The 24,993-nt window shown below is 42.8% G+C and overlaps 1 protein-coding gene across 4 annotated transcripts in view; it reads left to right on the top strand.

Annotated features, from left to right (window-relative positions):
* FMR1NB (FMR1 neighbor) overlaps window positions 1-24,993 on the top strand; it is a 121,211-nt gene that overhangs the window by 49,947 nt on the left and 46,271 nt on the right. For all 4 annotated transcript variants that reach the window (XM_033944369.1, XM_033944367.1, XM_033944366.1 and 1 more), the window contains one exon: window positions 18,829-18,971. In XM_033944369.1, coding sequence (XP_033800260.1) covers window positions 18,829-18,971 — 143 coding nt within the window. The remainder of the gene's footprint in view (window positions 1-18,828; window positions 18,972-24,993) is intronic.

Raw genomic sequence — 24,993 nt, 5'->3', positions numbered from 1 at the left:
TCTCTGTTAAGACTTACTCCAGCCCATCTACACCCTCCCAGCCATTGAAGTCCTCCCCTGCCCATCCCTCCTCCAAACGGCCATGCACAGACACAGACCGTACAAGTCTGCCCAGTAACTGGCCTAGTTCAATCTTTAATATTATTTTCTGATTCTAAATCTTCTGTGTTCATCCCACGCTTCTTTGAACTCAGTCACAGTTTTACTCTCCACCACCTCTCTCGGGAGCGCATTCCAGGCATCCACCACCCTCTCCGTAAAGTAGAATTTCCTAACATTGCCCCTGAATCTACCACCCCTCAACCTCAAATTATGTCCTCTGGTTTTACCATTTTCCTTTCTCTGGAAAAGATTTTGTTCTACGTTAATACCCTTTAAGTATTTGAACGTCTGAATCATATCTCCCCTGTCTCTCCTTTCCTCTAGGGTATACATATTCAGGGCTTCCAGTCTCTCCTCATACGTCTTCTGGCGCAAGCCTCCTATCATTTTCGTCGCCCTCCTCTGGACTGCCTCAAGTCTTCTTACGTCTTTCGCCAGATACGGTCTCCAAAACTGAACACAATACTCCAAGTGGGGCCTCACCAATGACCTGTACAGGGGCATCAACACCTTCCTTCTACTGACTACGCCTCTCTTTATACAGCCCAGAATCCTTCTGGCAGCAGCCACTGCCTTGTCACACTGTTTTTTCGCCTTTAGATCTTCGGACACTATCACCCCAAGGTCCCTCTCCCCGTCCGTGCATATCAGCTTCTCTCCTCCCAGCATATACGGTTCCTTCCTATTATTAATCCCCAAATGCATTACTCTGCATTTCTTTGCATTGAATTTTAGTTGCCAGGCATTAGACCATTCCTCTAACTTTTGCAGATCCTTTTTCATATTTTCCACTCCCTCTTCGGTGTCTACTCTGTTACAAATCTTGGTATCATTTGCAAAAAGGCACACTTTTCCTTCTAACCCTTCAGCAATGTCACTTACATACATATTGAACAGGATTGGCCCCAGCACCGAACCCTGAGGGACTCCACTAGTCACCTTTCCTTCCTTCGAGCGACTTCCATTAACCACCACCCTCTGGCGTCTGTCCGACAGCCAGTTTCTGACCCAGTTCACCACTTTGGGTCCTAACTTCAGCCCTTCAAGTTTGTTCAACAGCCTCTTATGAGGAACTGTATCAAAGGCTTTGCTGAAATCCAAGTAAATTACATCTAGCATATGTCCTCAATCCAGCTCTCTGGTCACCCAATCAAAAAATTCAATCAGGTTCGTTTGGCACGATTTACCTTTTGTAAAGCCATGTTGCCTCGGATCCTGTAACCCATTAGATTCAAGGAAATACACTATCCTTTCTTTCAGCAACACTTCCATTATTTTTCCAACAACTGAAGTGAGGCTCACCGGCCTGTAGTTTCCTGCTTCATCCCTGTGACCACTTTTATGAATAGGGACCACATCCGCTCTCCTCCAATCCCCAGGAATCACTCCCGTCTCCAGAGATTTGTTGAACAAGTCTTTAATAGGACTCGCCAGAACCTCTCTGAGCTCTCTTAGTATCCTGGGATGGATCCCGTCTGGTCCCATCGCTTTGTCCACCTTCAGTTTTTCAAGTTGCTCATAAACACCCTCCTCCGTGAACGGCGCAGAATCTACTCCATTTTCTCGTGTAACTTTGCCAGACAATCTCGGTCCTTCTCCAGGATTTTCTTCTGTGAACACAGAACAGAAGTATTTGTTTAGCACATTTGCTTTCTCCTCATCACTCTCCACATATTTGTTCCCAGCATCTTTCAGCCTAGCACTTCCATTTTTTATCTTCCTCCTTTCACCAATATATCTGAAAAAATTTTTATCTCCCTTTTTTTACATTTTTAGCCATTTGTTCTTCCGCCTGTGCCTTCGCCAAACGTATCTCTCTCTTGGCTTCTTTCAGTTTCACCCTGTAGTCCTTTCTGCTCTCCTCTTCTTGGGTTTTTTTATATTTCATGAACGCCAACTCTTTCGCCTTTATTTTCTCAGCCACTAGGTTGGAGAACCATATCGGCTTCCTTTTTCTCTTGTTTTTATTGATTTTCTTCACATAAAGGTCCGTAGCCATTTTTATCGCTCCTTTCAGCTTAGACCACTGTCTTTCCACTTCTCTTATGTCCTCCCATCCTACACAGCTCTTTCTTCAGGTACTTTCCCATTGCATTAAAGTCCGTACGTTTGAAATCTAGGACTTTAAGTATCGTGCGGCCGCTCTCCACTTTAGCCGTTATATCAAACCAAACCGTTTGATGATCGCTACTACCCAGGTGAGCACCCACTCGAACATTAGAGATACTCTCTCCATTTGTGAGGACCAGATCCAATATCGCTTTTTCCCTTGTGGGTTCCGTCACCATTTGTCTGAGCAGAGCCTCCTTGAAAGGCATCCACAATCTCCCTACTTCTTTCCGATTCCGCAGACGGAACATTCCAGTCCGCATCCGGCAGGTTGAAATCTCCCAACAGCAGAACCTCCTCTTTCCTTCCAAACTTTTGGATATCCACAATCAGATCCTTATCAATTTGCTGCGATTGAGTCGGAGGTCTGTAGACTACACCCACGTAGATAGAAGTTCCATCTTCTCTTTTCAGAGCAATCCATATCGCTTCTTCCTCTCCCCAGGTCCCTTGCATTTCGGTCGCTTGGATATTGATCTTTACATAGAGAGCTACTCCTCCACCTTTATGACCATCTCTGTCCTTCCTAAAAAGATTATATCCCGGTATGTTTGCATCCCATCCATGTGATTCACTGAACCATGTCTCTGTGATAGCAACAATATCTAGATCTGCCTCTAATATCAGGGCTTGCAGATCATGAACTTTGTTGCTTAGACTGCGAGCATTTGTGGTCATCGCTTTCCAGCTATTTTTCAGCGATAATCTCCTTTTTCGTATGGATTTTTGTGTCGTTTCACTTTCCGTTGCAATACTAAGAAATGAGTTATTGATATTGCTTATGTTGCAGTCTTTTACTACTATCACATCTTTTCTTTTGCCGGGGGTGGTCTCTATAATTGTCCTTCGTACATACACCACCCCCACCTTCTAGTTTAAATGCCTAGAAAAATATTGTCTAAATTCCTCTGCAAGGTTTCTTTTTCCTGCTGTAGTAATATGTAGCCCATCAGTGCAATATAGCTTCTTGTCCTTCCATGTATTTCCCCATCCTCCTATGTACCTGAAGCCTTCTTGATGACACCAGGCTCTGAGCCATCTATTAAAGTCCTCTGTGTTTTTCACTCTTTGCTCTCCTTGTCCATATGCAGGCAAGTATTTCAGAAAAAGCTAAAGTCTTTACAAAAGGTTTCACGCCCTCACCAAGCTCCCGAAAAGCTTTCTGTGCTGCAAGTGTGGAGTTGTTGGCCAGGTCATTTGTTCCCAGATGGATAACAACATCAGTGTTAAAAACCTTAGTTTCTTCCTTAATTATAGTCAGTATTTGCCTGGAACTCCTGGTAGCTGAGGATCCTGGAAGACATTTCACTATTTTGGTCTCCTCGCCCTGTGTTCCAAGGTTAATGCCTCTGATGATGGAATCCCCCCAACAGTAATAGTTTTCTGTTTTTGGCTTTTTTATTTGTACTTAGGGTGCTCTTGTTCTCTTGAGTTTCCTTCATTGGTTCAAGTCCCACCTCCCTTCTGTTTTCCTGAGTATCACAGTGCACTAGTGGAGCGAAGGAATTCTGTAGAGGTAATATTAGTGAAGGTGGATGTTTCTGTGTTACATGTCGCAGTCTTCCTGAGCCTACTGTGACCCATTTATTCCTGGGCTGTTTTATTCTTTGAGGTAGAGGTGGTAAGTTGGTATGATTTTGTGGAGTGATGGAAGCTGCTTTAATTGTATTCAATTCCTGTTTAAGTTTTGCAGAGCTCCTCCTTAATACTGGCAAGTTGAAGACAGATTGACATAATGGCGTCATATGCGAGCTCAGGGGAGGTTCACATGGGGTGGGGATGGAATGGGATGGAACTGGAGCTGGAACAGGGCTGGGGGGCAGAATGGGGTGTCCCCTCTTTTCATAGACGAAATCTAGCAATCCTACAAGCACCTCACATGGCTCTGCCCCCATTTGAGACACAGACTATGAGAGAGGTTTTTCGCCTTATACAGGGCGAGACAAAGAAATGTAACTCCCTGGTGTTTAAATCCTCGCACCTACATTAGATACGGAATTGGCAACCGGCTGAGTAGATAAATGTGCTGCCTGATAGAAAAGTTTGTTTACCAATTCCCTATATGCATGTAGTTTTCTAACACAAGAGAAATGGGGCCATAGATGAGCATTGTTTATTCAACAGATAATTTAATGCATATGTTGTTTTCACCGGCCACTGTATAACCTGATGCACTCTTTGTTTTGCGATCTAATTCAGTGTTCTTACACCTTATGACACCTATGGACTGGAGGAAATAAAATAATTATTTTGTGGACCGGCACCAGTCCGTGGACCAGCAGTTGAAGAACAGTGGGCTAAGTCGTGAGCCAGACCCCGCCCATTTCCACCCAATCTCCGCCCAGACCCCGCCCCCATAATAATACTAATTGTAACACCATTTTTTCCATTAATTTTTTTATTTATACACACACACACAATATAATAGTATTAACAACATATAATGGTTAATCACAAAATTAAACTACACAAAGCACACTGTGTGCTTCTCAATATTCATTCCTACCAGAACACAGATAACCCCATGCAAATAAGGGACCAAAAACTAAAAGTACTAATATATACAAATAAACCCTAAGATGCAAGACACAAATGCAAGAAACAAACGGATTTCTTCTTGAACATATAGCAGATGTCAATCAATCACTAAATTCAAAAATGAAATCATTCCCCCTTACCGTTGTTGTCTACCTCCCTCCATGCTGTGCCTTGCCTTCTGGTCTGCTCCCGCCTAGCCGTTTTATGCCGCCCCCTGGTGTTATCTTTGGGCCGGCTCCCTTTTCCTCAGTGCTGCAGTGCACAAAGCCGTGGGCAGCGTCCCGCGCCTCATCTGGAAGCCTTCCCTCTGATGTTGTGACGTCAGAGAGAAGGCTTCCAGTTCAGGCACAGGACGCGCATAGGAGCCTCTGCCCACAGCTTTGTGCACTGCAGCACCGAGGAAGAGGGAGCAGTCCTGAAGACAACGCCGCATCGATCGCACCATGGACCGGCGGCTGAAGAACACTTTCTTGGGCCCGATGCACATGCCGGCTCTGAATGGCTAGTTACTAGGAGAAGCTATGCTGTAATGTCCAGTTCCCCCGACCTTGAGAAAGTTTGGCGAAACGCGTCAGGAAGGGGAATGGACTTTGAATAAGCTAAGTCTATTATTTATATATTTATATAAAACTAGTCTTTAAGACCCGTTATATTAACGGGTGCTAGAATAGATTTGTGCGTCTGTCTGTCTTTCTTTCTGTCTGTCTGTCTCTCTCTCCTTGGCCACTGTATGTCTGTCTGTCTTTGTTTTGGTGTCTGTCTCTTATAATCTGTCTCTGTAGCCCCCTGTCCTTATGTGTGTGTTTTTTTTTATGTTTGTCTCTTCACAAAAAAGTAAGTACTGTATATAAAGTAATTAGACAGTATATTAGTGATTATTGAAAAATATAATATATTAGAGTTACTCATTATGTTTGCATGAAAGTAATCTTTACAATTACTCATTACTTTTTACTACCCTACTTTGGCTGCAGAAATGAAGTCCTTGCATATGGGGGGTTGAGTGGAAGAGAAATGGGAGCAGCAGTTCCAACAGTTGCAGTATACATCAATAATTCATTGTAACATAGATGATTAAGGAACTGTACCTTAACTACTCACAGGAGATTTTAAAAGATTTTCCCTCAACCCGACCTCCATCATGAGAATGCCACATATGTGGCATAGTAAGTGGGAGGCGGTAGGATGAGTCAGCCCCAGGCATCGTCTTGATGGGAGCGCCAGCCCCCATCTGCCTCAGCCTCCTCCTCCTGCTCCATCCCCGTCCCTTCCCTCATACCTCATTAACAATCGCCAGCGCAAGCAGCAATAGTATGGCCGGGATCCCTTAGTCACTTTCCACCCCCCCCCTTCCCTTCCCGCGGTCCTGACAAACCTGCGACTCCAGCAGCGTGTGCAGCACTCTACACATGTTGCTTCGGGGCCTTCTACTGCCCTGATTTGCTCTGCCGCGTCTCTGATGATGTCATCAGGGACGTGGCAGAGTAAATCAGGACAGTAGAAGGCCCCGAAGCAGTGTGGTGTAGAGTGCTGCACACGCTGCTGGAATCGGCATGTTTGGAGTCGGGGACCGCGGCAATCCCTCCGCGGCTGGAGTGTTTTGGTGCTGGAGTGTTTTTGTCGCCGCGGCTCCTCTCGATCCCTGCCAGCGTCGGAAGCCTTCTCCGACGATGGTGCGGCTCGTGATGAGGAGCCGACACGGAGAGCAGGGAGTCCAGCGCTGGCGTCCAGTCCTGCCAGCGAGTGGTAGGTGCTGGGATGTAAAGCTGGGGACTCGCGCATGCGCCACTCCTGCGGCCACAGACCTACAGATCATGGAAGCACGCAGATAGGAGTGCGCATGCGCGGCTAGGGTTTTATTATATAGGATAATTGAAATAAGGAAATAGTTGGAAAATAGTACTTGGAATCATGAAGAATCCTACCACCTGTATCTATTGATAAGGGTGGATATCTGAATTCCTAAGATGTACTATTGTAAAGAAACTGGACTAAGAAAGAATTTATAAAACACTGATATATTATCTAGCGCTATTATGCTATCTAAGTTGGAGTGAACTGTTTTGGGTTTAAAGAGTGAGATTCTCTTTATATATACTATAAATATCGAAAGATGGCTCAAATGCAGGCTCTGTGGATCGGCAGGAAATTTCTGCGGACCGTCACCGGTCCACAGAACGGTGGTTGAAGAACACTGATCTAATTGATACACTTTGGGCCGATGCGGCAACCGGCGCTGGTATCGGCCAGCACCTCTAAAACTGACGTCAGTTTGCGGAATCAGGGCCACGTGTAATAGTAGATGCCGGAAACATACGCTAGGGTTTACTGGCCTACATTTCCGTCACCTGCTTTACAAAAGAAATCGCGTCCACAGGGGCTCCTACCGGCACCTGGGGTCACCTCTGGTTTCAAGCTATCCCCACTTTGACTGTAGGCTCAGATAGGCACCTCTGTGGATGGGGCATTGGCGGCCTGTTCTGTTAGGCACCTGCTTGATGCCTCTATTGATTTAAATTAGTTTTCTAATTGGGTTTAAATGACAGTCAATTACTCCATCATTTATCACCCATTAAACAATTAAGGGCTCCCTTTTACTAAATGCCGCGAGGTTTTTAGCCAGCACTCATAGAACTCCTAGGAACGTCAGAGCAGTTACCTCACTGGCCCGTGCTAAAAACCTCTAGCATCGTTTAGTAAAACCCATCTTAAATTAGGTTGACAGAGTTTTGTTTAAGTTTTCATGTTTCTGCTACAAAACAGTATTTGATATGTTACCGAGTTACCTTAACCCTCACTTTACCCTGAGTTATTCTAATAAGAGTTCTCGAAGAATACGTTTGTTTGCGTATCCCTCGATTAAAATTATGCCAGTATAAAAGGTTCTTTTGTTTATTAATTCTTTATTCGTTTTCAAAAATACATTAAGTGTTAAATATATTCATTCACATTAACACTAAATACATCCCTTACAAACAATCATTGATATATTTCATAAATTCTTATCCCTTCCCCTTTCCCATCCCTCCCTCCCATATATTCCATTATCATATAAAACATATAATAATAAACTTTCCCCCCCCCTCCCTATACCTTAAGTTGATAAATATAAGGGAAACAAATTCAAATTAATCTTTACAATACTTTGTCAATGGTTTCCACACATCCTGAAACTTCTTAAAATATCCCCGTTGTAATGCGATAAACTTTTTCCATTTTATAGATATGGCATAAAGAATTCCACCAAAAGTTATAATTTAATCTCCTCCAATCCTTCCAATTATATGTAATTTGCTGAATGGCAACACCAGTCATTATAAGTAGTTAATTATTGTTATTCGCTGAAATCTGACTTTTTGCTCTCATTTCCATACCAAATATCACAGTATCATAAGATTATCTAATAAATTATTAATTTGGTCCCAAATTGATTTCCAAAATTCATAATATATGGGCAATGAAACAATAAATGATCTCAAGTTCCTAATTCTAGATGGCAATGCCAACATCTATTAGGACAAAGAACTATCTAATTTTTGTAACCTAACAGGGGTCCACAACGCTCTATGCAACAGAAAAAAACCAAGTTTGTTTTCTTTTCAGGCGGCTAAATTGAACACATGGCTCGCCAAATTTGTGTTAGAAGCCCCTTCTTATCTTGAGTTTAAAAAAACAGATAAAAACTCAATTATTTAATAGGCTAGGGTCTTAAACTTTTTACAGGTGTAATCTTTTATTCTTTTTAAAATTTATTCGCATTCTTTTACATTGTATGTATTTCTTCCTATTGTATGCATTTTAACTTGCTGAATCTTCAATGACTTGCATTGTCTGTATCATGCTTAATTGTTGTGAACCGCCTAGAACTCTCGGGTATGGTGGTATATAAAATAAATTTATTATTTATTATATTTTCGGCGTCCCTTCAAGAATCAGAGCCTTTATGTATTTTATTTACAAAATACTCAAGAGTTCCTGATTACTATTCAGTGTGTTGTAAACTGCTTTGGGTGAATCTTGTCATGAAAAGGCAGTTAATAAATCCAATAAATAAATGCTTTCACCTCTTCTATCACCTATGCATATAGTATAGTTAACATTTTACTATCATTTTCATGAACACACTTCAAGACATACAAGATCGTCCCATGTATGCAAGCATTTTATTTGCTTGATTTTGAATGGTTTTGGTTATATTTTTGTTAATTTGGCTGAATTCAAACTGAAACTTAATTCAGAAAAAACAAAATTTTTCGTAGCTTCGCCACACCCACTTGACACCAAAAAACCACTATCTAATATAATAAAATGATAGGCCGCGCATGCGCACTAAAAAAAACGTGTTCCCTGATCCGTCGCGAAAAATACGAGTGCGCCATGCGCGGCCCCTGGCTGCGGCGGCGGCTTTCAAATTAAAAAAAAAAAAAAAACTTACACAGCTGCGGCGGCCTTCCCTCACCCCGGCTCTCACTGTGCTCCACTGTGCATTCGTAATCGGCTCCTCTCTCGAACTGCACCAGGACGAGAGAGGAGGTGCGGCGGCGGCTTTCCCAAATTAAAAAAAAAAAAACCGTCCCGCTGAGAGGGAAAGCGGCGCTGACACTGCCGCCAGCTCAGCGGTGACATGTAAAATCGAACCTATATGTGAAGACGTCTTTGCCAGGGCTAACAGCAGCAGCCCCCGAAGCTCCTCAGCAGCCTGTCCCGCCCCTTGAGAAGGCTCCCGCAGTGTCCGGAAGCGCTGCTGTGGTGGCGCTGCTCCCGCTGCTCTGCCTTTGAGCAACACGCCGGAGCTGAACACCATGGCAGCGGCTGACAGGAGGAAGACAGAGGGGAGATGCTTTGGCTGATGGAAGATGCTGGACTGTTGGGGGGATAGAGAAAGGGAGGAAAGGAAGGGAGGCCTACTGCTTGGACAAGAGGAGCTCGAAGAGGTGCTGTGGGAAAGGGGAGGGAAAAGAAAGGGAGGCTACTGGTGGAGTCCACCGAAGGCCTCTTCTATCTGCAAAACCTACTGAGGATCGCGGCTGGCTGTGGCGAACCTCGCTGGCCGCGTCTGCACCTCAGTAGGCATGTTCCCTCTGTCGTACCGGATCGCGTCAGAGGGAACATAGAAAACATAGAAAGATGACGGCAGAAAAGGGCTACAGCCCATCAAGTCTGCCCACTCTACTGTCCCACCCCATTAAGTCAGAGTGCTGCTCGACCCACGTAGAGATCCCACGTGGATGTCCCATTTATTCTTAAAAGTCGAGCACGCTAGTGGTCTTGATCACCTGCACCGGTAGTTTGTTCCAGTGATCCACCACCCTTTCTGTAAAGAAATACTTCCTGGTGTCACCACCAAATCTCCCTCCTCTGAGTTTGAGCGGGTGCCCCCACTTGTGACTGAAGGTCCCTTAGGAAAGAATATGTCGTTTTCCACCTCGACAACGATCCGTGACGTACTTAAATGTCTCAATCATGTCACCCCTCTCCCTGCGCTCCTCTAGAGAGTAGAGTTGCAACTTGCCCAGTCTTTCCATCGTATGAGAGACCCTTGAGTCCGGAGACCATCCTAGTGGCCATTCGCTGGACCGACTCAATTCGAAGTACATCTTTATGGTAATGTGGCCTCCAGAATTGCACACAGTACTCCAGATGAGGTCTCACCATGGTTCTGTACAGTGGCATCATGACCTCAGGTTTAAGGCTGACGAAGCTTCTATTGATACATCCCATCATCCGCCTTTGCCTTGGATGAGGCCTTCTCTAACTTGTTTGGCAGCCTTCATGTCTGCACTGATGATTACTCCCAAGTCCCGTTCTTCTGAGGTCGTGCTAGTGTTTCTCCATTCAAGGTGTATGTTCTGCATGGATTTCTGCTGCCGAGATGCATCACCTTACACTTCTTTGCATTGAAGCCCAGCTGCCATGTTGAGGACCAGTTTTCCAACTTGATCAGATCCTGCGCCATACCATCCGTGAGATCATTTTCACCTACTATATTACACAGTTTGGCGTCGTCGGCAAAAAGCGCTACTTTTCCCTGAAGCCCTCGGGTCAAGTCTCTTATGAATATGTTAAAAAGGGATGGCCCCAGGACTGAGCCCTGCGGCACCTCTGCTAGTCAACCTCCGAACGTGCTACCAAGGTGCTTAGCGCCTGCGAGGTTCGCTACAGCCAGCCGCGATCCTCAGTAGCCTTTTTTAAATTGTAGATTGCTCGCTCTCTCTCTCTTTATTCGGGGCAGACCAGGAAGAGCAGGTAAAGGGTCGGGTTGAGAGCAGCCGCTCCAGCGCTACAGTTTGTGTGACCCCATTCCTCCCGTGAAGCGCTATAGGGGGAAAGCCAGGCCGGGAGGAGAGGGCCCAGGGATCTGGTGATTAGGAGGAGGAGAAAGTAGAGGGTGGTGTGGGCCACCCGGGTGCAGAAACCCAGGCAGAGGGTGCAGTTACTACTGCATCGCGATAGCGGGCTCGAGTGAAGCGGCAAGGATGATCGCTGGGAGCAGTACTGCTGAAGGAACTGAGAAGGGGGAAAGGGCCACTTCCAGTTGCAGGAAGTGGACTATCTTTTTACATCTGATACTACTGCTGCTCTGTCACTGAACTTGAAATGTTGTAAAAGGATGACACTGGATGTTGGAAAGGGGAAACAGAGACAAAGGGAGCCATGTTGGATGAGGGGGAAGGGATACTAGGATTGACAAATAAATTGGTGATGGATGAGGGAAGAAATATATAGAGAAAGATGGGGTGATTCTTGATGGAGGGCAAGACAGAGACAGCAGCATGCTGGATGGGATAGCAGAGAGAGAGAGAGAGAGAAGATGGAATGATGCTGGATGGGGAGAAAAAGGTGGAAATAGGGAAGGTAAAAGGGGAAATGGGAGCCTGAATATGGGTAAGTAAAAGGAAGAGGCAGGGGTTACTGCTGACAGGGGGAGCAGGGAAGGGGTACTACTGGAGAGGGGGGAGGTAAAATGAAGGGAGAAGGGTACTGCTGGACATGGGACAGAAAGAAAAAAATGCCTCAGCCCCCCATTGTGCTAAAAGTCTACACATCTATTCTAGCACCCCGTTAATGTAACGGCTTAAAGACTAGTGCATCAATAAACTTTACTTATCCTATTCAGATCTTACTAGACCAGAGCTTAACCACGAAAGACCAGGTAGATTCCTTAATCAGAAAGGGTTTTGTTCACTCTCTGGAAGCTTCTTTCCATTAGAGCATATTTTGATATGTCAGCATTTAGAATCCTGGTACAATCCCTCGTACTGAGTCAACTTGATTACTGTAATATCGCCTATTTAGCAATTTCCCAAAAGAATATGCGACGATTACAACTAGTGCAAAATGCAGCGGTCAAATTGATTTTCGGGCTGAAGAAGTTTGATCATGTGACACCTTACTATCGACAGCTGCATGGGCTACCGATGGAGGCATGTGAAGTTAAATTCGCCTGTTTCTGCTTTAAGGTACTATTCGGTCTAACCCCTAAATATAAAACTGACCTTTTCTCTTTCTCAGCCAACAGACATAAGAGAAGCTCATATTTGAACTATGTTTCCCCTCCAGTTAGAGGATGTAAACTCATAAGTCACCATCAACACCTTTTCTCACATCAGGCAGCATTATGGGGTAAAGATCTAGAACAATTGCTTATGCCTAATACTTATGGGGAATTTAGGAAACGCCTAAAAACATATCTGTTCCTGAAGTTTCTAGGCAGCTGACCCATATAATTCTTTCTCCACAATAACTGATCCCTAGAGCTGTTAATCACTAGCTTTTACCTCTGTTAAGTTCAATCAATTTGTACCATCTTTTAATCTTTGTAAACCGCATAGAACTTCACAGTCCTGCAGTATATAAACTGTTATTATTTATTATTATTTATGTTTTGATACGTTTTTATTTAATTTGAATTTTTATAATTTTATATGTTGTTCTTATGCCTGTAGGTGAAATGTGACCCCATAGGATCAATGAGTACAAAGTATGCATGATCCTTGCACCTGTTTTTATATATGGATAGAAATTGCAGAAATATTTGATTGATTGATTTTCAAATTAAATCACCAAGAATAACTTGTACAGAAAGCAATATTGGCTATTTATATACAGTACATCAAAGAATACATAAAAAGGCAAAAGAATAAATCTTAGCTAATTATGCTCAAGTCCTCAATTCTAAGATCCAAGATAAGAGAAACTAAGAAAAAATGAACTAAACGTCCACTCTAATAATAATGGCTATAACGCTGAGTACAGGAGTTAAATTCCTTAATCAATAGGGCTTAAGATTTTACTAACTCCAGGCGGGACAGTGCTAAAAAAGAAGTCAATTCCTGTACCGTTTACAGCTAAATGGTTAACAGAATATACATCCATCATCTTAAAACATAATAAAATAAACATACAAACAAGCCTTAACATTCATAGCTAAAAAATACTAAAATGAGTTTGCATAGAAACAGAGCTTAAGAGCAAAATAATAAAAATTAATTGCATATCGTAGACACAGATTAATAACATAACTGTAGATCACAAACAGTTCATCAGATTTGCCCCCCCCTCCAAAAAAAAAAGGTATGTCTAAAAGAAAGCATCAACAAATAACCGTGCTTTAAGTAATTTTCTAAACATACCGCTCTCCCAACAGTTCCGTATCTGTCCTACCAGAAAGTTCCAAATCTTAACTCCTGCACAGCAAAAGGTCTTTTGGCTAGTATCAGCTAACCTTGGATTCACAGTCGTCTTCAGCAAGGCCAAATTCTCAGAATGCAAAGATCTTTTTGGAATATAACTAGATATGTTATTTTTAATCAATTCTGGAATATTTCCGTACAAAAATTGATGACAGATCATTAAAACTTTGTACTGTATTCTGAAGACAACTGGTAGCCAATGCAATTTTGGGAGATGAGGCGAAATATGATCATATTTAGACAAACCTATTATCATATAGTATACCTCTCTACAAACTTTTTCTCTCTTAGCATATATGTTGTCCTGGGAGCATATCTTTATACAACTAAAAGTCCATGGTCTAAGGTGGGAAATAAGGGAAAAATTCATCAAAGTGCACTAAGCACATTAGCTTGCTAACCACTAAAGGCATCTTTAGTTACTACTACTTATCATTTCTATAGCACTGCTAGGCATATGCAGCTCTGTACGTTAAATATTCAAGAGACAGTCCCTGCTCAGTAGAGCTTACAATCTAATCAAGCAGACAAACAGGACAAGTTACTGAGTTTCTCAGAGAGGGAATGATAAAACAGGCATGGGTGCTGTACAAGTGAGTGGGAGTTAGGAGTTAAAAGCAATCTAGAAAAAGCAGGATTTTAGCCTAGATTTGAATATGACCAGAGAAGGAGCTTGATGTACGGGCTCGGGCAGACTGTTCCAGGAGTAAGGTGCAGCAAGAGAGAAGGGACATAGCCTGGAATTGGCAGCAGAGGATAAGGGTACAGATAGGAGAGACTTACCCGATAAACAGAGTTTCCGAGGAGGAGTAGAGGGAGAGATAAGAGAGGAGAGCTATGAGGAGCTGCAGAGTGAATGCACTTTGTAAGTCAATAAGAGGAGTTTGAACTATGTGCTGTGACCGGGTGCTGCCAAGCTGGGCTCAGCAAGTGGCCTAACCCAGTGCACACAAACCTCGGCCGAGCAGTTTGCAAGATTGTTTTAGTAGCTTGGTAAGGCTCAAAAATAAAAGAGTTCAAAACTTTGGGTGCAATTTTCTTGGGTACTGTTTATTGTTTCACCAGCATAAACAAGGGTCAAATAAATTCTCAGGTTTGTATCACCTTGTGCTTAAGTCCAGCATTCACAAACAAAACAAACCAATTGCAGTTTAAGCCAAAAATATGCCAAAACATAAAAGCCTTATTTCAACAAAATGAAAGTTTTTCTTCTGCCAGGCAAAACTCCCTTGGGGTTAGGCTTAATGCCCCAAGGGTGGGATCCTCTCCAATAATTTTCCCTCAGTGGATCAGCTTGGAAAGATCCCCTCCCCAGATCCCAACAAAATGGCTGCCTGTGGCTTATATTTAAAGTTCAAAACAAAACTTCAACATTTTCAATAAACTTGAGCAGACTTTACTTTTCCCTCCAGTTCCCTTATTAGCAATGGCTCTCAGCCTATGGCCATACCTTCAGAACTGGGCAAATTAGAACATTCTATTTCCATATCTTAGGTAATGTCATTATCCACCATTTCACTATCCTGCACAAACCCAGAATCAACCTTATCATTAGCTTCATCAAAACCTGAGTTTGTTGCCATGAGGTGGACAGTTGCTGTCTGGTTCTCTGTGGCTGTGGTCTGCTGCTTTCTTTTTGCTGTGTGGCTCTAGCTTGCTGAGTCCAGAGCAGGTGTTCACTCTGAGGCTGGCCCTCGAACTGTCTCTGTGTGAAAACTAAACCCTTTTCTTTCATAGCAGGGAGCTGATTAGTCCTCCCTGCAGATGTGTTAGGGTAGCCTGCCCTCAGAAAACTTCTCACCTGGCCTAAACCAGTTTGAGCTTGTTTGGGTGTGGCTAGTATTCCATTCTTGCTCTTTCCTTTCCCTGGCCCTTTGGCTGCTGGGACATATAGTCTTCCTGGCTGTTTCCATACAACTGGTCTGGAGAAAGCTAAACCAGTGCTGGATGCCCCAGGCATGGCCTGAGGAGGTTTAACTATGAGAAGGCTTGGCTTTTGAATATTCCAAGGTGCTGCTTTGGGAGTTATACTAGCAGGATTAGGTATACTTTTAATGTTTTTATCTTTACCTTCCTCTTTTGGCAAGGCTTCCTCACTAGGAACAGGGGCAGCCCTGTTACAGTGCGGAGATGGATAGGTAGCCAGTAAAGCGACTTGAGGAGAGGGGTGATGTGAACACAGCGACTCTGTCAGAATATACAGTAAGTTGTGCAGCAAAGTTTGAATGGATTGAAGGGGAGAAAGATGGTTAAGTGGAAGACCTTTGAGAAGCAGGTTCCAGTTGTCTAGGTGAGAGGTGATAAGGGTGTGGATAAGGGTTTAGGTAGTGTGCTCAGAGAGGAAAGGTCAGATTTTGGTGATATAAACATAAGATTTGCCACTGCTGGGTCAGACCAGTGGTCCACCATGCCCAGCAGTTCACTCCCGCGGCGGCCCTTAGGTCAAAGACGAGTACCCTATTTGAGTCTAGCCTTGCCTGTGTATGTTCTGGTCCAGCAGGAATTTTATAACCTTTTCTTGAATCCATGTAGGGTGCTTGCCCCTATAACAGCCTCTGGAAGAGCGATCCAAATTTCTATCACTCTCTGGATGAAGAAGAACTTCCTTACGTTTGTACGGTATCCCCTTTTAACTTTAGGGAGTGCCCTCTCATTCTCTCCACCTTGGAGAGGGTGAACAATCTCTCTGTCTCTACTAAGGCAATTCCCTTCAATATCTTGAATGTTTCGATCATGTACCCTCTCAGTCTCATCTTTTCAAGGGAGAAGAGGCCGTTTCGCTAAGCTCTCATTGTATGGCAACTCATACAGTCCCTTAACCATTTTTGTCATTCTTCTCTGGACCCTTTAGAGTAGTACTATATCCTTTCCATGTACGGCAACCAGTGTTGGATGCAGTACTCCAGGTGGGGACGCACCATGACCCAGTACCGCGGCATGATAACCTTCTCCGATCTGTTTGTGATCCCCTTTTAATCATTCCTAGCATTCTGTTCACCCTTTTTGCCGCTGCCACAGTTTTAACGGTTAGCATGTGCTAATATGATTGCGTGCTCTTTGATGAATTCCCCCTAAATCACTTAGAAATTCAAACTAGTTATAGTTATAATTTTTAGGCCGTTCTATCATTCTTTCCTAGCTACACTAAAGCTCATAGATCCCTTATATATTTGAGCTACCACAAGATGGCAGCATAGGAACAGATTTTATTTTCATTATGTTTAGAGTTTTGTTTTTCTGTATTTACTGTATTGGCAACATTTAAAATGATTGCTATTTGGAGTTTGTTTGCTACATATTTTATTGAATTCCATCTTGTAGCAATGGCCAAAATTACTACCAGAGTATGGAAAGGTAAGGTCAAGCAGATTCATGTCTTCTTATTGCGAACCACATTGAATCCTAGTTGAAACTTGCGGTATAGAAGAAAGGTGGTACCATTCCAGAGTACAGTACTCCCCCAATATTTGCGAGGGTTCCGTTCCAGGAACCCCCGCGAATGTTGAAAAACTGCGAATACATTTTTTAGCGGGGGAGACAGGAGAGGGCAGCCAGAGCGCCGGCGAGCGAAGGAAATCACTCGCTATATGCTCCGACCGCCTCTTCCTGCACTTTGTTTTTGTATACCGTAATACCACAAGCAGTTCAGAGCAGTTTAAAGAGAAAGAGACTGTTTACAGACAGTGATGTTACAAAAAAGACTTTCAAATTGCGCTAGCATGTCAAGATTAGTCAAAATTTAGCATTTCAAAGATATAACAAGACAGGAAAGGAGAGAAATTTATCAAAGAGAGAGGTTTTAATTGACTCCCTGATAGCCCAGTGTCACTTGACATAGCCGGTTACCAGTAATAATTAGCTGCTAGCTGACTAAGTTCAGCAGCCAGACAGAGCTGCATAAAAGGGCAGGTCTATCTTTGCTATGCCTTAGCTGGCCAGCCAAGAAAAAAGCATTTGTTTCCTACAAACACTCAAGAAGAGGAGCAGTAAAAGAAGACTATCTGGCCAAGTCCAAAGCTGTCAAAACGGCAGTCAGAGAGGCCAAGCTTCGGATAGAAGAGAATCTAGCAAAGGACATTAAGAAAGGGGATAAATCCTTCTTCAGGTACATCAGTGATAGGAAAAGAAACACAAATGGGATAGTACGCCTTAGGAAAGCAGACGGGACTTATGCAGAATCAGATTCCGATAAAGCCGAACTACTAAACAAATACTTCTGCTCAGTCTTTACCTGCGAGGCGCCAGGGTCCGGTCCACAGTTGCAAGCAAGGCATAGCTCAGATGACCCGTTCTGGAATTTCGAGTTTACACCCAGCAGCGTCTACTGCGAACTATCAAGACTCAAAGTGAACAAAGCCATGGACTGGGCTTTGAGCATTTGCGCATGCTCAAAGCCTTCTGGTCTCCAAAATCTCGGAGAGAGCGAGACCAGAAGGCTTTGAGCATGCGCAAATGCTCAAAGCCCAGTCCAGCCCGGCACAGGGAAGAGGGAGGATCTCCCTCGTACCGCCCAGCCCAGCCCAACAAGGGAGGATCTTCGGGCACTGGCACTGGCCTCCTGTGCATTGGTGCTGGTGCCGGTGCCCAATTGGGTAAGCGACCGATGTCTTTGCGGTGCTGGCGGGGATGTAGGATCGCGGGGGAGGGGGGATGACGCGAGCGGGGGGAGGATGCCGGTTCGCAGGGGGAATGCCGGATCGCACTGAAAAAAAAAATTTGTATAACGCGCTCACACATATAACGTGCATGGTTATACTCGGTTTGTAAAATCGTGTATAACGCGCGCATTATATGCGTGAAAATACGGTAAGTGATTTGCCCAGGGTAACAAGGAACAGCACCGGGATTTGAGCCCACAACTTTAGGGTGCTGAGGATGTAGCTCTAACCATTGTACAGAGGTTTCATTTGAAAAGCCCCACAGATGCTTTTGGCTAATAGAGCTGCACCTTCTTCAAAGTAGATATAACATATCTAGTAAGACGCCAGACTCAGTCCTGCAACTGAGGCATTTTCAAGGAGAAATCCTACACAGGATTCCCTCTGGAAATGAGATTTCACATTCCATGAAGTTTAAAAACCACCTTTTTATTTGACATAATTTAGTATTCCACCTCTATTTCCATAAGCATGTAACTATAAATCCTTCCCTTTCCCAGAAAAAGAATGCAATGATTCACTTCTGTTGACCACCTGAGATCAAATTCATTTGCATTTTTACATGTCTCTATGGATGCTATATGAAGTCTGTTTTCTCTGAAAACAAAAAAATGACTCTGGTCCTCATTCTCGCTAAAGCATGTACATCCAAGTGAAACTTGACAACTGAGTACTATAATGGTTCCCCTTGAGGGCAATTCTAATGATTTCACTTTACTATCTTATAGCAAATGGACAAATCCTTTGCAAGAAGAAAATAAAGAAGTAAGCACACTTAAAAGAAAACAAGCAGAAAAGACAGAAAACATTGGTGGTTTCATACTGGATTTACTTAAAGAAGATGCTGAATATCGCAAGAAAAAGAAAGAAGGTATACATGTATCTGAAAGTTGCGATATCTAATTGTTCAGATTTAACATGTAATAATGTTGCACATTTGTTGATGTTAGACCACACGGCTTTTGAAGCATAAGCCAGTGCAAGGTCACTGATGTCCTTCCTTGGTTTTAATATCCTTTTCTAAAAATCAGAAGTCATGCATACAGCCAGTCTAGCTGCTCAAGGGAGTGATATGCTCTTCAACGAGGATAGGAATGGGCAACTTGAAATTTTTAAGTTTATTTATTAGAAAAAAGGATGGCTAGCAAGACTAAGAAAGTTATAATACCTCTGTATCGCTCAATGGTATGACCTCACCTTGAGTATTGCATTCAGTTCTGTTCTCCGTATCTCAAAAAAGATATAGGGCCTGTTTTAGAAAGCCACACTAGCATCTGCCGAAGCCCTTTAAATCTCTATGGGCTTTGAGGTCGTTACTGCAGCGGCCCGCACTAAACGGTTTCATAAAAGAGGCGTATAGTGGCACTAGAAAAAGTTCAAAGAAGAACGATCTAAACAACAAAGAAACCCCTGGTTTAATTCTTCACTTTTATTGTTGAAACGCCAATTGCGCTCTGCAGAACGCAAATGGCGTAAACTCCCTTCTCAAACTAACCTGGATAATTATAAGAACCAATCCAATTATTATCGTCAATCAATCAATACTGCAAAGAAACAATATTACTCAAAAAAAATTTCAAAACAAAAAACTCATCCACTCTTTTTAAAATTCTTAAAAAATTAACAATATTTAAACGCAAACCTGGTATTCCTGAAAATAATACCCCGTCTGCCCAAAGTCTGGCTGATTACTTCCAAACCAAAGTAATATTAATAAGATCTAACATTATTAATAAAATTACTTCCCCACAACGCTTCGTAAACTCAGAAGAGACTGGATTTTCAAATCTAAATTCTACATGTTCTAATTTCTCTCTCCCCTCTTTAAAAGATATAGAACACGTCCTCCAATCCATTAATATCAAAGGTTCTAATATTGATTCTCTTCCCCCTTTCTTCTATAAATGCTTCTTTTCTATACTGGGACCTTACATTCTTCAAATAATTCATAAATGCTTCACCACTGCAAGCCTTCCGTCAGATTGGAAGCACTCGATCCTTCACCCGCAGATAAAAGATTCAAAAAACTCTCTCATAGAAACTTCAAATTATCGTCCAATAGCTAATCTCCCGTTCTTAGCCAAACTAACAGAAAAACTTGTATTTCAGCAATTATCAGTTTTCATTGATAAAACACAGGTACTGCATCCTAATCAAGTAGGATTCCGTAAAAATCATTCTACAGAACACTCTTTATTAGGTCTCACAACAACTATACAGTACAACCTTGACCAACATAAGTGTGTATTATTAATTTCTTTGGATCTTGCGGCTGCTTTCGACACCATTGACCACCTCTTACTATTACAAAGACTTGCTTCCATTGGATTAACTGACCAAGCTCTGGAATGGTTTAGATCTTATTTCACTGACAGATCTTCCTCCGTCCATTTTAATAATTCCATTTCTTTTCTAACTTCGGTGTTCCTCAAGGCTCTATTTTATCTCCGTTACTGTTTAATATCTATCTGGCACCCCTTCTAACTCTCTGCCAATCAATCGGATTTACAGCTTATGCCTACGCCGATGACTTACAACTATTACACAACATAGACCCTGCAAGTCCAAATGACATTTTTTCTATAAATCAAAAATTATCCATTATTCATGACTGGTTAAATACAAATATGCTCTCCCTAAGCATTTCTAAAACTAACATCATGTTATTCTCATGGAAAGAAGGGTTACAATTAACTGCTCCTATCTCAATCGATAACACTCCACTTAAACCAACCACTACTATAAAAATCTTAGGTGTGATAATTGACCATAAACTCACATTTCGCTCACAAATTAGTGCTCTAGTCAGAAACTGTTTTTATAAATTAAGGATGATTAGATCTTTGGCCCCCCTTCTCGATGCCAAATCCCTTACTACACTAATTCATTCCCTTGTGATAGCCAAACTGGACTACTGTAATTCTCTACTGAAAGGGATAAACCTAAAGGACATAAAACGTTTACAATTGATTCAAAATACAGCTATCAAACTTCTATCAGGTTCAAAGAAATATGATCATGTCACTCCTCTTTTACAAAAAGCCCACTGGTTACCCATCATATACAGAATAACATTTAAAATAGCACTTCTAACTTTCAAAACAATACAAACACATGCCCCAGCATTTATTGACAGACTTCTTATTCCATACGATCCTCCGAGAGCTCTAAGATCCACCTCTCAGCATACTCTTAATATTCCATCCTTAAGAATAATAGGTACTCGACGCAATACAATCTTTTCAGTAACTGCCCCATGATTTGGAATTCCCTACCTATATATATACGATCTGAAAAGAATCTACAGAAATTTAAAAATAGTTTAAAATGCTTCTTATTTAAAGATGCCTACAATTGACTATACAATTGACTATTCGTTTCAAGTCCAGCAACTCTTGATTTCCCCTCCCACTGTTCTTTCCTTTGCTGTATCTTTTCTTAATAAATATTGTAGTTCTCCCCCCCTTTTTCCTAATGTATCCTTATAGATTAGCAAAACAAAAAACCCTAAGAAGTATGTTAAGATGTTAGTCTTTGTGTATTTTTACATAGTAACATAGTAGATGACGGCAGATAAAGACCCGAATGGTCCATCCAGTCTGCCCAACCTGATTCAATTTAAATTTTTTTTTTTTTCTTCTTAGCTATTTCTGGGCGAGAATCCAAAGCTTTACCCGGTACTGTGCTTGGGTTCCAACTGCCGAAATCTCTGTTAAGACTTACTCCAGCCCATCTACACCCTCCCAGCCATTGAAGCCCGTCACCCCTGCCCATCCTCCTCCAAACGGCCATACACAGAAACAGACCGTAGCAAGTCTGCCCAGTAACAGGCCTAGTCAATCTTTAATATTATTTTCTGATTCTAAATCTTCTGTGTTCATCCCACGCTCTTTGAACTCAGTCACAGTTTTAACTCTCCACCACCTCTCTCGGGAGCGCATTCCAGCATCCACTACCCTCTCCGTAAAGTAGAATTTTCCCTAACATTGCCCCTGAATCTACCACCCCTCAACCTCAAATTAATGTCCTCTGGTTTTAAACCATTTCCTTTCTCTGGAAAAGATTTAGTTCTAACGTTAATACCCTTTAAGTATTTGAACGTCTGAATCATATCTCCCCTGTCTCTCCTTTCCTCTAGGGCACAGGTGTCAAAGTCGGTCCTCGAGGGCCAGAATCCAGTCGGGTTTTCAGGATTTCCCCAATGAATCTGCATGAGATCTATTTGCATGCACTGCTTTCAATGCATATTCATTGGGGAAATCCAGAAAACCCGACTGGATTCCGGCCCTCGAGGAGGGACTTTGACACCCCTGCTCTAGGGTATACATATTCAGGGCTTCCAGTCTCTCCTCATACGTCTTCTGGCGCAAGCCTCCTATCATTTTCGTCGCCCTCCTCTGGACCGCCTCAAGTCTTCTTACGTCTTTCGCCAGATACGGTCTCCAAAACTGAACACAATACTCCAAGTGGGGCCTCACCAATGACCTGTACAGGGGCATCAACACCTTCTTCCTTCTACTGACTACGCCTCTCTTTATACAGCCCAGAATCCTTCTGGCAGCAGCCACTGCCTTGTCACACTGTTTTTTCGCCTTTAGATCTTCGGACACTATCACCCCAAGGTACCTCTCCCCGTCCGTGCATATCAGCTTCTCTCCTCCCAGCATATACGGTTCCTTCCTATTATTAATCCCCAAATGCATTACTCTGCATTTCTTTGCATTGAATTTTAGTTGCCAGGCATTAGACCATTCCTCTAACTTTTGCAGATCCTTTTTCATATTTTCCACTCCCTCTTCGGTGTCTACTCTGTTACAAATCTTGGTATCATCTGCAAAAAGGCACACTTTTCCTTCTAACCCTTCAGCAATGTCACTTACATACATATTGAACAGGATTGGCCCCAGCACCGAACCCTGAGGGACTCCACTAGTCACCTTTCCTTCCTTCGAGCGACTTCCATTAACCACCACCCTCTGGCGTCTGTCCGACAGCCAGTTTCTGACCCAGTTCACCACTTTGGGTCCTAACTTCAGCCCTTCAAGTTTGTTCAACAGCCTCCTATGAGGAACTGTATCAAAGGCTTTGCTGAAATCCAAGTAAATTACATCTAGCATATGTCCTCGATCCAGCTCTCTGGTTACCCAATCAAAAAATTCAATCAGGTTCGTTTGGCACGATTTACCTTTTGTAAAGCCATGTTGCCTCGGATCCTGTAACCCATTAGATTCAAGGAAATACACTATCCTTTCTTTCAGCAACACTTCCATTATTTTTCCAACAACTGAAGTGAGGCTCACCGGCCTGTAGTTTCCTGCTTCATCCCTGTGACCACTTTTATGAATAGGGACCACATCCGCTCTCCTCCAATCCCCAGGAATCACTCCCGTCTCCAGAGATTTGTTGAACAAGTCTTTAATAGGACTCGCCAGAACTCTTTGAGCTCCCTTAGTATCCTGGGATGGATCCCGTCTGGTCCCATCGCTTTGTCCACCTTCAGTTTTTCAAGTTGCTCATAAACACCCTCCTCTGTGAACGGCGCAGAATCTACTCCATTTTCTCGTGTAACTTTGAAAGACAATCTCGGTCCTTCTCCAGGATTTTCTTCTGTGAACACAGAACAGAAGTATTTGTTTAGCACATTTGCTTTCTCTCCTCATCACTCTCCACATATTTGTTCCCAGCATCTTTTAGCCTAGCAATTCCATTTTTTATCTTCCTCCTTTCACTAATATATCTGAAAAAAATTTTTATCTCCCTTTTTTTACATTTTTAGCCATTTGTTCTTCCCGCCTGTGCCTTCGCCAAACGTATCTCTCTCTTGGCTTCTTTCCAGTTTCACCTGTAGTCCTTTCTACTCTCCTCTTCTTGGGTTTTTTTATATTTCATGAACGCCAACTCTTTCGCCTTTATTTCTCAGCCACTAGGGTTGGAGAACCATATCGGCTTCCTTTTTCTCTTGTTTTTATTGATTTTCTTCACAGTAAAGGTCCGTAGCCATTTTTATCGCTCCTTTCAGCTTAGACCACTGTCCTTTCCTACTTCTCTTATGTCCTACTCATCCTAACAGCTCTTTCTTTCAGGTACTTTCCCATTGCATTAAAGTCCGTACGTTTGAAATCTAGGACTTTAAGTATCGTGCGGCCACTCTCCACTTTAGCCGTATATCAAACCAAAACTGTTTGATGATCGCTACTACCCAGGTGAGCACCCACTCGAACATTAGAGATACTCTCTCCATTTGTGAGGACCAGATCCAATATACGCTTTTTCCCTTGTGGGTTCCGTCACCATTTGTCTGAGCAGAGCCTCTTGAAAGGCATCCACAATCTCCCTACTTCTTTCCGATTCCGCAGACGGAACATTCCAGTCCACATCCGGCAGGTTGTAATCTCCCAACAGCAGAACCTCCTCTTTCCTTCCAAACTTTTGGATATCCACAATCAGATCCTTATCAATTTGCTTCGATTGAGTCGGAGGTCTGTAGACTACACCCAAGTAGATAGAAGTTCCATCTCTCTTTTCAGAGCAATCCATATCGCTTCTTCCTCTCCCCAGGTCCCTTGCATTTTCGGTCGCTTGGATATTGATCTTTACATAGAGAGCTACTCCTCCACCTTTATGACCATCTCTGTCCTTCCTAAAAAGATTATATCCCGTATGTTTGCATCCCATCCATGTGATTCACTGAACCATGTCTCTGTGATAGCAACAATATCTAGATCTGCCTCTAATATCTGGGCTTGCAGATCATGAACTTTGTTGCTTAGACTGCGAGCATTTGTGGTCATCGCTTTCCAGCTCTTTTTCAGTGATAATCTCCTTTTTCGTATGGATTTTTGTGTCGTTTCACTTTCCGTTGCAATACTAAGAAATGAGTTGCTGATATTGCT

Source organism: Geotrypetes seraphini, chromosome 5 (assembly GCF_902459505.1).
Source record: "Geotrypetes seraphini chromosome 5, aGeoSer1.1, whole genome shotgun sequence".
Taxonomy (NCBI): domain Eukaryota; kingdom Metazoa; phylum Chordata; class Amphibia; order Gymnophiona; family Dermophiidae; genus Geotrypetes; species Geotrypetes seraphini.
The sequence above is the reverse complement of the archived record's forward strand: the minus strand, read 5'-3'. Positions and strand labels throughout refer to the sequence as shown.